We start from the raw sequence: 15,040 nt of genomic DNA, 5'->3' as shown, positions 1-15,040 counted from the left end.
GTGGAATAGTGGTACAGTCAGTCCATGTATCCTACTGCTCTGTCCCCGGTGGTGTAGTGGTACTGCCTGTGCCATCTCCAATATGGTGTATTGACTTTGCTGGTTATACACTGATCCCACATTCCCAATCTCTTCTGAATAATCCTGGGGGTCCAGACTATCACACACCGGAATAATGGATTTGACATTCCAGTCTTCCTTTTTGCCTCAATAAAGCACACAATATGGAGGACGGTGTAAACTTTATTTGGTTCACTAGAAGCGACAAGTTGACAGATACAAGAGGGGCCAAAGGTGATGGCTCCAGACAGCAACCAGGACCAGATACGGAGAGAAAGGGCCTTAAAGGGAGTGTCCATTTAGATATGGAAACAGTGCTGATCCTGGGCTCCAGAGCTGTATTCACAATTCTGTAGCTAAGAGGGCTTAAATCTCCCAGCAGTCCCTGATTTTCAGAGTCTTCTGTCGAGGTCTTAAAGACTATACCTTTAAGGGGGCAATACTACTATTAAAGGGGCGTCCATTTATATTATAAGTTCTAACCTATTCTTAGGATGATTTATAACTTGTAGATTGTTGGGGTCTGACATCTGAGACCCCCAGAGCCAGTATGCGCAGCTGTACATCATTAGCTGTGATTCATAAGGGGTCCCCCTAGTGGTGAGGCAGGCATATTGCAAGCAGGAAATAAAACACTGCTCTAACTAGAACATTACTTGGATTTTGTACGACCTTTAAACTTCCTCTGTCACAACCCAAGGACAAATCTATAACCATTATGGCAGCATCCAACTGAAGTACTGATTTAGTGGCTGGCACTGATTTTCTCAGATAAACACCCCTTGGATGTAGCCAGCTTAGATCAATGATTGGGGGACACAGTCTGCATAGTGGTCGCTATGAATATTGTGCAGGTGTATGCTGCAACCTTGTGGCCAATAACAACACTGCTGGAATCTCCATTTCTCACCACATTAACCCTAAAAATAGGGGTTAGCCTATATCATCCCACAATTAGGGCCTTATATGCCACGGTGATATTTCTTAGTTATTAAAAAAAAAATCTGAGCATCCTTTAATCAGCTGCATTTCGCCTTCATTGAAATTCAGACAACGGAAAACACAGAAAAAAATAACAATACGGGAGGATCAGGGGTAGTTCTGCACACACCGGCATCGGGGATGGAGCTTGCCTTCATAGGTGTCAATGGGGGGATAACAGTCCATGTGGATCCAGAGTCGCTCAGCAAGCAGAAACCTGGTTCAGGGGCTCCTCGAGGTACTGCACCAAAGCCTGGGCCTGGGAAAACAACACAGCGGTTAATGGACAGCCCCTTTATTAAAGTCCCCCCCTCCTATGCACAGCAGGGACCCGCTCACCCACTTTTACACATTGGTGCCGAACAGTGCTGCAGTGTAAAGCATGGGAGAGCCTTCATACCCCATGACATATACAGGTGCTTCTCACAAAATTAGATTATCAAAAAGTGAATTTATTTCAGTTCTTCAATACAAAAAGTGAAACTCATATTATATAGAGTCATTACAAACAGAGTGATCTATTTCAAGTGTTTATTTCTGTTAACATTGATGATTATGGCTTACAGCCAATGAAAACCCAAAAGTCATTATCTCAGTAAATTAGAATACTTTATAACACCAGCTGGAAAAATTATTTTATAATCCGAAATGTTGGCCTACTGAAATGTATGTTCAGTAAATGCACTCAATACTTGGTCGGGGCTCCTCTGGCATCAATTACTGTATTAATGAAGGCGATCAGCCTGTGGTACTGCTGAGGTGTTATGGAAGCCCAGGTTGCTATAATAGCAGCCTTCAGCTCGTCTGCATTGTTGGGTCTGGTGTCTCTCATCTTCCTCTTGACAATACTTCATAGATTCTCTATGGGGGTAAGGTCAGGAGAGTTTTCTGGCCAATCAAGCACAGTGATACTGTTGATTATAAACCAGGTATTGGTACTTTTGACAGTGTGGACAGAGGCCAAGTCCTGCAGGAGAATGACATTTCAATCTCCAAAAAGCTTGTCGGCAGAGGGAAGCATGAAGTGCTCTAAAATTTCCTGGTGGTAGACTGCGAAGACTTTGGTCTTGATAACACACAGTGGACCTACACCAGCAGATGACATGGCTCCCCAAATCATCACTGATTGTGGAAACTTCCCACTAGATCTCAAGCAGCTTGGATTGTGGCCTCTCCACTCTTCCTCCAGACTCTGGGACCTTAATTTCCAAATGAAATGCAAAATATACTTTCATCTGAAAACAACACCTTGGACCATTGAGCAACAGTCCAGTTCTTTTTCTCCTTGGCCCAGGTAAGACGCTTCTGGCGTTGTCTATTGGTCATCAGTGGCTTGACACAAGGAATGTGACACTTGTAGCCCATGTCCTGAACATGTCTGTGTGTGGTGGCTCTTCAAGCAATGACTCCAGCAGCAGTCCACTCCATGTGAATCTCCCCCAAAATTTTTGAATGGCCTTATCTTAACAATCCTTCCAAGGCTGCGGTTATCCCGGTTGCTTGTGCACCTTTTTCTACCACATTTTTTCCTTCCACTCAAACTTTCCATTAATATTCTTGGATACAGCACTCTGTGAACAGCCAGCTTCTTCAGCAATGACCTATTGTGGCTTACCCTCCTTGTGGAGTGTGTCAATGACTGCCTTCTGGACATCTGTCAAGTCAGCAGTCTTCCCCATGATTGTGGAGCTACTGAAACAGACTAAGGGGTCTTTTAAAACATTTTGGAAGCCTTTGAAGGTGTTTTTTGTTAATTATTCTAATTTACTGAGCTAATGACTTTTGGGTTTTCATTGGCTGTAAGCCATAATCATCAACATTAACAGAAATAAACACTTGGAATAGATCACTCTGTATAATATAGGAGTTTCACTTTTTGTATTGAAAAACTGAAATAAATTAATTTTTTGATGATATTCTAATTTTGTGAGATGCACCTGTATTTCCATCGTGGATGGTGCCCAGTGCCTGCAGCGACTGCAGCTTAGGGCAGAAGTAAAGACAGTCACTCACTCACCTTGGCTTTCAACATGCCAAATCCGACAGTCTCCTTGGCATACATGCACAGCAGCAGGTTGGACACTCTTGTAATCGCCACGCGACCTTCCTGGGGGGAGAAACAGGAACACATGAGGGTACATGAGGGTACAGGAGAGTGTGGAGACCATTATGAAGAAAACCAGTCTCTTAACTAAATGAGCAGAAACTTTGTATGGTCTTTACCTAGGGAGCGTGGCTCAAAAAGTAATTACCGTGTATACTCGAGGATAAGCCGAGAATTTCAGCCCATTTTTTTAGGCTGCAATTGCCCCTCTCTGCTTATATTCGAGTCATTCCCAGGGGTCGGCAGGGGAGGAGGAGCGGGGGCTGTCTAATAATACTCACCAGCTCCTGGCGCGGTCCCTGCACATCCCTGGTTCTCCGGGCGCTGACAGCTTCTTCCTGTAGTGAGCAGTCACATGGTACCGCTCATTACAGTAATGAATATTGACCTGACTCCACTCCCATAGGGGTGGAGCCGCATATTCATTACTGTAATGAGCGGTACCATGTGACCAGGGACCTGCAGGGACCGCGCCAGGAGCAGGTGGGTATAACGGGGGCATATTCATCTGTCCCACGTTCCACCGTCGGCGCCGCTCTGTCTTCCGCGTCCTCTGCAGTGACGCTCATGTCAGAGGGTGCAGTGACGCGATTAGTATGCGCGCCGCCCTCTGCCTGAAGTCAGTGCAGAGGACGCGGAAGACGGAGCGGCGCCCAGCGGTGGAATGGGGACAGGTGACTATAGCAAGTGCCAGGGGCCCGAGCGACGATAGGCGAGTCTGTGATTTTTTTTTAATCGCAGCAACAGCATATGGGGCAAATGTGTCTATGGAGCATCTTATGGGGCAATAATCAGCATTTGTGCAGCATTATATGGGGCAAATTTCTGTATGGAGCATCTTATGGGGCCATGATCAGCATTTGTGGAGCATTATATGGGGCACATGTCTGTATGGAGCATCTTATGGGGCCATATTCAGCTTTTGTGCAGCACTATATGGGGCAAATGCCTGTATGGAGCATCTTATGGGGCTATAATCAGCATTTGTGCAGCATTATATGGGGCAAATGTCTTTATGGAGCATCTTATGGGGCCATAAACCGCATTTGTGCAGCATTATATGGGGCAAATGTCTGTATGGAGCATCTTATGGGGCCATAATCAACATTTGTGCAGCATTATATGTGGCAAATGTGTCTATGGAGCATCTTATGGGGCCATAATCAACATTTGTGCAGCATTATATGGGGCAAATGTCTGTATGGAGCATCTTATGGGGCCATAATCAGCATTTGTGCAGCATTATATGGGGCACATATCTGTATGGAGCATCTTATGGGGCCATATGGACCCCTCCGACCCATAGGGGTGGAGCCGCATATTCATTACTGTAATGAGCGGTACTGCTCAATACAGGAAGAAGCTTCCGGCGCCCGGAGAACCAGGGACGTGCAGGGACTGCACCAGGAGCAGGTGAGTATAACGGGGGCATTGCGCGATATTCACCTGTCCGCGTTCCACCGCCGCTCCGTCTTCCGCGTCCTCTGCAGTGACGCTCAGGTCAGAGGGCGTGATGACGCGATTAGTGTGCGCGCCGCCGTCTGCCTGAACTTCAGTGTAGAGGACACGGAAGACGGAGTGGCGCCCAGCGGTGGAATGGGGACAGGTGACTATAGCAAGTGCCGGGGACCTGAGCAACGAGAGGTGAGTATGTGATTTTTTATTTTTTTTTTTTTTATCGCAGCAACAGTATACGGGGCAAATGTGTCTATGGAGCATCTTATGGGACCATAATCAGCATTTGTGCAGCATTATATGGGGCAAATGTGTCTATGGAGCATCTTATGGGGCCATAATCAGAATTTGTGCAGCATTATTTGGGGCAAATGTCTGTATGGAGCATCTTATCCTTCTTTCTTTCTGACACGGATATTCATTGGACATTCATATTCATTGGTCGCGGCCTCTGTCTGTCATGGAATCCAAGTCGCTGATTGGTCGTGGCAAAACAGCCACGACCAATCAGCGACGGGCGCAGTCTGGCGGAAAAATGGCCGTTCCTTCCTCCCCGCAGTCAGTGCCCGCTCCGTACTCTCATCCAGTCTGCCCTCACACAGGGTTAATCGCAGTGGTAACGGACCGCGTTATGCCGTGGTGTAATGCACTTCGTTACCGCTGCTATTAACCCTGTGTGACCTACTTTTTACTATTCATGCTGCCTATGCAGCATGAATAGTAAAACGATCAAATGTTAAAAATAATAATAATATAAAAAAAAAAAAAATCGTTATATACTCACCGTCCGTCGGCCCCCGGATCGACAACAGGCCTTTCCCGCTCGCGACGCTCCGGTAACCGGTCCATGCTGCGATCTCGCGATATGATGACGTAGCGGTCATCATCTCGCGACACCGCAATGCGCTCTTGAGACCGGAGCGCACAAGCAGCGTCGGTAACCGCTTCGCTTGGATACGGGGGCTCCGGAAGGTGAGTATATAACTATTTTTTATTTCTTTTTTTAACAGGGATATGATGCCCACATTGCTATATACTGCGTGGGCTGGGCAATATACTACGTGGGCTGTGCAATATACTACGTGGGCTGTGCTATATCCTACGTGGCTGGGCAATATACTACATGGGCTGGGCAATATACTACATGGGCTGTGCTATATACTACATGGGCTGTGCTATATACTACATGGGCTGTGCTATATACTACATGGGCTGTGCTATATACTACATGGGCTGTGCTATATACTACATGGGCTGTGCTATATACTACATGGGCTGTGCTATATACTACATGGGCTGTGCTATATACTACATGGGCTGTGCTATATACTACATGGGCTGGGCAATATACTACATGGGCTGGGCAATATACTACGTGGCTGGGCAATTTACTACATGGGCTGTGCTATATACTACGTGGGCTGTGCTATATACTACGTGGCTGGGCAATATACTACGTGACTATACAACGTGGGATGCGCAATGTACTGCGTGGGCTGCGCAATGTACTGCGTGGGTTGCGCATTGTACTGCGTGGGCTGCGCAATGTACTGCGTGGGCTGCGCAATGTACTGCGTGGGCTGCGCAATGTACTGCGTGGGCTGCGCAATGTACTGCGTGGGCTGCGCAATGTACTGCGTGGGCTGCGCAATGTACTGCGTGGGCTGCGCAATGTACTGCGTGGGCTGCGCAATGTACTGCGTGGGCTGCGCAATGTACTGCGTGGGCTGCGCAATGTATTGCGTGGGCTGCGCAATGTACTGCGTGGGCTGCGCAATGTACTACGTGGGCTGCGCAATGTACTGCGTGGGCTGCGCAATGTACTGCGTGGGCTGCGCAATGTACTGCGTGGGCTGCGCAATGTACTGCGTGGGCTGCGCAATGTACTACGTGGGCTGCGCAATGTACTGCGTGGCTGTGCAATATACTACGTGGGCTGTGCTATACACTACGCATACATATTCTAGAATACCCGATGCGTTAGAATCGGGCCACCATCTAGTGGGGCCATAATCAGCATTTGTGCAGCATTATATGGGGCAAATGTCTGTATGGAGCATCTTATGGGGCCATAATCAGCATTTGTGCATTATATGGGGCAAATGTCTGTATGGAGCATCTTATGGGGCCATACTCAGCATTTGTGCAGCATTATACGGGGCAAATGTGTCTATGGAGCATCTTATGGGGCCATAATCAACATTTGTGCGGCATTATATGGGGCATATTTTAATATGGAGCATCTAATGGGGCCCATCAAACTGTATGGAGCATTATATGGGGCTCCTGATTCAATATGGATATTCAAAAACACTTAACCTACTGATGTCTCAATTAATTTTACTTTTATTGGTATCTATTTTTATTTTTGACATTTACGGGTAGCTGCTGCATTTTCCACCCTAGGCTTATACTCGAGTCATTAAGTTTTCCCAGTTTTTTGTGGCAAAATTAGGGGGGTCGGCTTATACTCGGGTCGGCTTATACTCGAGTATATACAGTATGCAAATCAGCCTAGACACGCCCCAGAGGATTCTGTGAGACATGACCCACTCCTCATGGGGGGCAGCTGAAATTAAAACAAAAAATGGCCACTTTTAACAACTCCTTCTTACAGGCCTCTTTGAAGCACCCCATTCCACTAGGCAGGTCTAATCCTATGTTGGAGGCATCCCACCCAGTCAGTCCTCAAAATAACAGAGTGAGGGGGGCATAATCAGAAGTACCATTCATCTACAAGAGGCTGCAAGCCTACTTATACTAACCCCTTCCTTACCAGGACATTATTTTGTCATCCCCACTCCCTTCCCTTTTTCCAAGTTTGACACAACTTTTCTATTCTTCTGCCAATATGGCCGTATGAGGGTGTGTTTTTTGTAGGAAGAGTGGTAGTTTTCACTGACTCCATTCATTTCACCATATAGCGTAATAAAAGATAATTCAAAATGAGGGGAAATGATGGAAAAGAAAACAGAATCCACCATTGAACGCTGTAAATACAAAAAAATTAAAAACAAAAGTTCAAATCACCCCCATTAAAAATAAAACAATTAAAAAATACACTTATTTGGTGTTGCTGTGTTGATAAATGCCCAATCTATTAAAACAGAAAATAAATTAATCTGATTAGTAAACGGCATAACTATAAAAATATTTTTTTTAAAAGACAGAAATATGACTTTTTGGCCACCGCAACATTGCAATAAGAGGCAATCAAATCGTCGTATGTACCAAAAATGGTATCAAGAAAAACATCAGCTCAGGGCGCAAAAATAAGCCCTCACCCAGACCCAGATTTCCAAAATTGAAAACGTTATGGGTCTTGGAAGATGGCAACACAAGCCACAAAATATATATATTTATTTTTTTAACAAATTTAAGGGTTTTTTTCAGGTTTCCTAAATAAAAATAAGTTATACATGTTCGGTGTCTGCGAACTTATACTGACCTGGGGAATCATATTGCCAGGTCAGTTTACCATATAATGAACATGGTAAATATAAAAATAAGAAATGTGGAATTTCAAAGCACTTGGAATTTTTTTCTTGTTTTCCAGCACACTATGTGGTAGAATAAATCTTGTCATTCAAAAGTACAACTCGTCCTGCAAAAATCAAGCCTTCATACAGCTATGGAGACAAGAAAATAAAAAAGTTATGGCTCTTGGAAGAAGTGGAGAGAAAACTAACCGGAAAAAAAAAAAACAGAAATGGCAGCCCGGGGGTGAAGGGGTTAAAGGGTTGACACCTGGCGTCGCCCCCTGAAGCAATACCCACCATACAGTCCATAAGGATGAATTTAAGGTTGTCCTCGTTGAATGCCTGATGTCCGTTTTTATCATAGGCAGCCCAAATGTTGCTAGCAATAGCAGCTGTAACTCGGGCGTCTGTGTCACCATAGCCAGAATACGCAAGTAGAGAGCCTTCATTATTCAGGAGCCTGCGGGGACGAAGGCGAGACAGTCACATCCGGGAGACGAGATCCCACAATGGCACCGGACCGCAGGAGGAACAGTGACGGGAAAGGAACAGTCAGGTGGGGAAGACATTATCCTGCACACACCACACTTCCTGTCCTGATTCTCTCATTCTCTGATCCTGCTCAGACAGACACTCAATATTCAGGGAAAGTCACGTTCAATCAACCAATGGTTATGCCGGGGAGCGCTTCTGGTGGGATCCGAATAGGTTGGTGGTATTGGGGGCGCTCCTGGTGGGATCCGAATAGGTCGGTGGTATTGGGGGCGCTCCTGGTGGGATCCGAATAGGTCGGTGGTATTGGGGGCGCTCCTGGTGGGATCCGAATAGGTTGGTGCTATTGGGGGCGCTCCTGGTGGGATCCGAATAGGTTGGTGCTATTGGGGGCGCTCCTGGTGGGATCCGAATAGGTTGGTGGTATTGGGGGCGCTCCTGGTGAAATCCGAATAGGTTGGTGGCATTGGGGGCGCTCGTGGTGAAATCCGAATAGGTCGGTGGTATTGGGTGCGCTCCTGGTGGGATCCGAATAGGCCGGTGGTATTGGGGGCGCTCGTGGTGGATCTGGATAGGTCGGTGATATAGGGGGCGCTGATGGTGGGATGTGGATAAGTCGGTACTATTGGGGGCACTTCTGGTGGGATCAGGATAGGTAGGTGCTATTGGGGGCACTCCTGGTGGGCTCTGGATAAGTTGTAGTATTGGGGGCACTCCTGGTGGGATCAGGATAGGTTTTTGGTATTGGGGGAGCTCCTGGTGGGATCAGGATAGGTCGGTGCTATTGGGGGCGCTCCTGGTGAAATCCGAATAGGTCGGTGGTACTGGGGGCGCTCGTGGTGGATCTGGATAGGTCGGTGATATAGGGGGCGCTGATGGTGGGATGTGGATAAGTCGGTACTATTGGGGGCACTCCTGGTGGGATCAGGATAGGTTGGTGGTATTGGGGGAGCTCCTGGTGGGATCAGGATAGGTCGGTGCTATTGGGGGCACTCCTGGTGGGCTCTGGATAAGTTGTAGTATTGGGGGCACTCCTGGTGGGATCAGGATAGGTTTTTGGTATTGGGGGAGCTCCTGGTGGGATCAGGATAGGTCGGTGCTATTGGGGGCGCTCCTGGTGAAATCAGAATAGGTCGGTGGTATTGGGGGCGCTCGTGGTGGATCTGGATAGGTCGGTGATATAGGGGGCGCTGATGGTGGGATGTGGATAAGTCGGTACTATTGGGGGCACTCCTGGTGGGATCAGGATAGGTCGGTGCTATTGGGGGCACTCCTGGTGGGCTCTGGATAAGTTGTAGTATTGGGGGCACTCCTGGTGGGATCAGGATAGGTTTTTGGTATTGGGGGAGCTCCTGGTGGGATCAGGATAGGTCGGTGCTATTGGGGGCGCTCCTGGTGGGATCTGGATAGGTTGGTGGTATTGGTGGGTGCTCATGGTGGGATCTGCATAAGTTGGTGGTGTAGGGGGCACTCCTGATGGGATCAGGATAGGTCAGTAGTATTGGGGGCGCTCCTGGTGGGAACAGGATAGGTTGGTGGTATTGTGGGCACTCCTGGTGGGATCCGGATAGGTTGGTGGTATTGGGGGCACTCCTGGCATTATCTGGATAGGTCACTGGTATTGGTGGGTGCTCATGGTGGGATCTGCATAAGTCGGTGGTGTAGGGGGCACTCCTGATGGGATCAGGATAGGTCAGTAGTATTGGGGGCGCTCCTGGTGGGAACAGGATAGGTTGGTGGTATTGTGGGCACTCCTGGTGGGATCCGGATAGGTTGGTGGTATTGGGGGCACTCCTGGCATTATCTGGATAGGTCACTGGTATTGGTGGGTGCTCATGGTGGGATCTGCATAAGTCGGTGGTGTAGGGGGCACTCCTGATGGGATCAGGATAGGTCAGTAGTATTGGGGGCGCTCTTGGTGGGATCTGGATAAGTCGGTGCTATTGGGGGCGCTCCTGGTGGGATCTGGATAAGTCGGTGGTATAGGGGGCTCTCCTGGTGGGATCTGGATAAGTTGCAGTATTGTGGCCGCTCCTGGTGGGATCCGGATAGGTCGGTGTTATTGGGGGCGCCCCTGGTAGGATCCGGATAGGTCAGGGTTATTGGGAGCGCCCCTGGTGGGATCTGGATAAGTCGTAGTATTGGGGGCACTCCTGGTGGGATCAGGATAGGTCGGTGGTGTAGGGGGCACTCCTGGTGGGATCAGGATAGGTCTGTGGTATTGGGGGCGCTCCTGATGGGATCTGGATAAGTCGGTGGTATAGGGGGCGCTCCTGGTGGGATCTGGATAAGTCAGTGGTATAGTGGGCGCTCGTGGTGGGATCTGGATAAGTCGGTGGTATAGGGGGCGCTTTTTTGTGGGATCTGGATAAGTCGGTGGTACAGGGGGCGCTCATGGTGGGATCTGGATAAATTGCCGTATTGGGGGCGCTCCTGGTGGTATCTGGATAAGTCGTAGTACTGGGGTACTCTTGGTGGGATATGGATAAGTCGGTGGTGTAGGGGGCACTGCTGGTGGGATCCGGATAAGTTGTAGTATTAGGGACGCACCTGGTGGGATCTGGATAAGTCTGTGGTGTAGGGGGCACTCCTGGTGGGATCTGGATAGGTCAGTGGTATAGGGGGAGCTCCTGGTGGCATCTGGATAAGTCGCAGTATTGGGGGCGCTCCTGGTGGGATCTGGATAAGTCGGTGGTATTGGGGGCGCTCCAGGTGCGATCTGGATAAGTCGTCGTATTGGGGGTGTTACAGATGGGATCTGGATATGTCAGTGGTATAGGGGGCTCTCCTGGTGGGATCTGGATAAGTCGCAGTATCGGGGCCGCTCCTGGTGGGATCCGGATAGGTCGGTGTTATTGGGGGCGCTCCTGGTGGGATCTGGATAAGTCGTAGGATTGGGGCACTCCTGGTGGGATCTGGATAAGTCGTAGTATTGGGGGCACTCCAGGTGGGATCTGGATAAGTCGGTGGTGTAGGGGGCACTCCTGGTGGGATCAGGATAGGTCGGTGGTGTAGGGGGCACTCCTGGTGGGATCAGGATAGGTCTGTGGTGTAGGGGCACTCCTGGTGGGATCTGGATAAGTCGGTGGTATAGGGGGAGCTCGTGGTGGGATCTGGATAAGTCGGTGGTATGGGGGCACTTTTTGTAGGATCTGGATAAGTCGGTTGGATAGGGGGCGCTTCTGGTGGGATCTGGATAAGTCGGTGGTATAGGGGGCGCTCATGGTGGGATTTGGATAGGTTGCAGTATTGGGGCACTCCTGTTGGGATCTGGATAAGTCGTAGTACTGGGGTACTCCTGGTGGCATATGGATAAGTCGATGGTGTAGGGGGCACTGCTGGTGGGATCTGGATAAGTTGTAGTATTGGGGATGCTCCTGGTGGGATCTGGATAAAGTCGGTGGTGAAGGGGGCACTGCTGGTGGGATCCGGATAAGTTGTAGTATTAGGGACGCACCTGGTGGGATCTGGATAAGTCGGTGGTGTAGGGGGCACTCCTGGTGGGATCTGGATAGGTCGGTGGTATAGGGGGAGCTCCTGGTGGCATCTGGATAAATCGTAGTATTGGGGGCGCTCCTGGTGGGATCTGGATAAGTCATAGTATTGGGGGCACTCCTGGTGGGATCTGGATAAGTCGTAGTATTGGGGGTGTTACAGGTTGGATCTGGATAAGTTGGTGGTATTGGGGGCGCTCCAGGTGGGATCTGGATAAGTCGAAGTATTGGGGGTGTTCCAGGTGGGATCTGGATAAATCGTAGTATTGAGGGCGCTCCAGGTGGGATCTGGATAAGTCATAGTATTGGGGGCACTCCTGGTGGGATCTGGATAAGTCGTAGTATTGGGGGTGTTACAGGTGGGATCTGGATAAGTCGAAGTATTGGGGGTGTTCCAGGTGGGATCTGGATAAGTCGCAGTATTGGGGGCGCTCCTGGTGGGATCTGGATAAGTCTGTGGTATAGGGGGCTCTCCTGGTGGGATCTGGGTAAGTCGCAGTATCGGGGCCGCTCCTGATGGGATCCGGATAGGTCGGTGTTATTGGGGGCGCTCCTGGTGGGATCTGGATAAGTCGTAGTATTGGGGGCACTCCTGGTGGGATATGGATAAGTCGGTGGTGTAGGGGGCACTCCTGGTGGGATCTGGATAGGTCGGTGGTATTGGGGGCGCTCCTGGTGGGATCTGGATAAGTCGTTGTATTGGGGGTGCTCCAGGTGGGATCTGGATAACTTTGTGGTATTGGGGTCGCTCCTGGTGGGATCTGGGTAAGTCGTAGTATTGGGGGCACTCCTGGTGGGATCTGGATAAGTCGTTGTATTGGGGGTGCTCCAGGTGGGATCTGGATAAGTTTGTGGTATTGGGGTCGCTCCTGGTGGGATATGGATAAGTCGTAGTATTGGGGGCACTCCTGGTGGGATCTGGATAAGTCGTAGAGTATTGGGGGCGCTCCTGGTGGGATCTGGATAAATCGTAGTATTGGGGGCACTCCTGGTGGGATCTGGATAAGTCGTAGTATTGGGGGCACTCCTGGTGGGATCTGGATAAGTCGGTGATATTGGGGGCACTCCTGGTGGGATCTGGATAAGTCGGTGATATTGGGGGCACTCCTGGTGGGATCTGGATAAGTTGTAGTATTGGGGGCACTCCTGGTGGGATCTGGATAAGTCGTAGTGTTGGGGGCACTCCTGGTGGGATCTGGATAAGTCGGTGATAATGGGGGCACTCCTGGTGGGATCTGGATAAGTCGGTGATATTGGGGGCACTCCTGGTGGGATCTGGATAAGTCAGTGATATTGGGGGCACTCCTGGTGGGATCCGGATAAGTCGTAGTATTGGGGGAACTCCTAGTGGGATCTGGATAAGTCGGTGGCATAGGGGGCTCTCCTGATGAGATCAAGATGGGTCCGTGGTATAGGGGCTCTTGGTGGGATCTGGGTAGGTCAGTAGTATTGGGGGCACTCTTGGTGGAATCCAGATTGGTTGGTGATATAGGGGGCGCCTCTGGTGGGATCCGGATAGGTTGGTGGTATTGGGGGCACTCCTGGCATTATCTGGATAGGTCACTGGTATTGGTGGGCGTTCATGGTGGGATCTGCATAAGTCGGTGGTGTAGGGGGCACTCCTGGTGGGATCAGTATAGGTCAGTAGTATTGGGAGCGCCCCTGGTGGGATCTGGATAAGTCGTAGTATTGGGGGCACTCCTGGTTGGATCTGGATAAGTCGTAGTACTGGGGGTACTCCTGGTGGGATATGGATAAGTCGGTGCTGTAGGGGGCACTCCTGGTGGGATCAGGATAGGTCGGTGGTGTAGGGGGCACTCCTGGTGGGATCAGGATAGGTCTGTGGTATTGGGGGCACTCCTGGTGGGATCAGGATAGGTCGGTGGTGTAGGGGGCACTCTTGGTGGGATCAGGATAGGTCTGTGGTATTGGGGGCGCTCCTGATGGGATCTGGATAAGTCAGTGGTATAGGGGGAGCTCCTGGTGGGATCTGGATAAGTCGGTGGTATAGGGGGAGCTCCTGGTGGGATCTAGATAAGTCGGTGGTATAGGGGGCGCTCGTGGTGGGATCTGGATAAGTCATAGTACTGGGGTACTCTTGGTGGGATCTGGATAAGTCGGTGGTGATGGTGAAGGGGGTACTCCTGGTGGGATCTGGATAAGTCGGTGATATTGGGGGCACTCCTGGTGGGATCTGGATAAGTCGGTGATATTGGGGGCACTCCTGGTGGGATCCGGATAAGTCGTAGTATTGGGGGCACTCCTGGTGGGATCTGGATAAGTCGGTGATATTAGGGGCACTCCTGGTGGGATCTGGATAAGCCGGTGATATTGGGGGCACTCCTGGTGGGATCCGGATAAGTCGGTGATATTGGGGGCGCTCTTGGTAGGATCCGGATAAGTCGGTGATATTAGGGGCACTCCTGGTGGGATCTGGATAAGTCGGTGATATTGGGGGCACTCCTGGTGGGATCCGGATAAGTCGTAGTATTGGGGGAACTCCTAGTGGGATCTGGTAAGTCGGTGATATTGGGGGCGCTCGTGGTGGGATCTGGATAAGTCATAGTGTTGGGGGCACTCCTGGTGGGATCCATCAGGGGATCTACTTATCCAGGTGTCACTAGAAGCGACCAGTGGGAGGGGTCCTAGTGAAGTGGCTGATAACAGAGAGCAGTGGCACTCACAGTGCAGGGTGGGCTCATACTCACAGAGTGCTCTGCACGCCCCCAGTGTTGGCCTGGCTCAGGACCTGGGTCAGAGCTTTGGGCCGCAACATAATATCCTTCCTGCAGCAGGTCCACACGCCGAGCAGCCTCAGTACCAGCGGTCATGTGACGAGACAAAACTCCCCACCCGTGCATTGCATGCTGGGAAATGCAGTCCGAAATTCGAAGAATCTATTTTTGTACTTTAATTTCGCTCTAGTATCACTTCATAAAACATAAACTTTAAAAATCTTAACAAACCAATTAAAA

The 15,040-nt window shown here is 49.8% G+C and overlaps 1 protein-coding gene across 1 annotated transcript; it reads right to left on the bottom strand.

Annotated features, from left to right (window-relative positions):
* Positions 1 to 225: 225 nt before the first annotated feature.
* On the bottom strand, positions 226 to 14,930 carry LAMTOR2 (late endosomal/lysosomal adaptor, MAPK and MTOR activator 2). Its single transcript, XM_077258433.1, has 4 exons — positions 14,774 to 14,930; positions 8,377 to 8,539; positions 3,059 to 3,148; positions 226 to 1,300 (listed from the first exon to the last, which is right to left on the bottom strand). Exons 1-4 carry the CDS (start codon positions 14,839 to 14,841, stop codon positions 1,244 to 1,246), a joined length of 378 nt encoding a protein of 125 aa, XP_077114548.1. The 5' UTR covers positions 14,842 to 14,930; the 3' UTR covers positions 226 to 1,243.
* Between the last annotated feature and the right edge of the window lie 110 nt (positions 14,931 to 15,040).

This window comes from Ranitomeya variabilis, chromosome 1 (genome assembly GCF_051348905.1).
Source record: "Ranitomeya variabilis isolate aRanVar5 chromosome 1, aRanVar5.hap1, whole genome shotgun sequence".
Classification (NCBI taxonomy): domain Eukaryota; kingdom Metazoa; phylum Chordata; class Amphibia; order Anura; family Dendrobatidae; genus Ranitomeya; species Ranitomeya variabilis.
Note: the sequence above shows the minus strand (reverse complement) of the source record. Positions and strands in the feature narration are given on the sequence as shown.

Coding starts and splice junctions, on each gene's coding strand:
- LAMTOR2 (XM_077258433.1), bottom strand. CDS start 14,841: ATGTTGCGGCCCAAAGCTCTGACCCAGGTCCTGAGCCAGGCCAACACT. Junction 8,540..14,773: donor GGGGGCGTGCAGAGCACTCT/GTGAGTATGAGC, acceptor TCGTCCCCGCAG/GCTCCTGAATAATGAAGGCT. Junction 1,301..3,058: donor TTGGCATGTTGAAAGCCAAG/GTGAGTGAGTGA, acceptor TTGTTTTCCCAG/GCCCAGGCTTTGGTGCAGTA.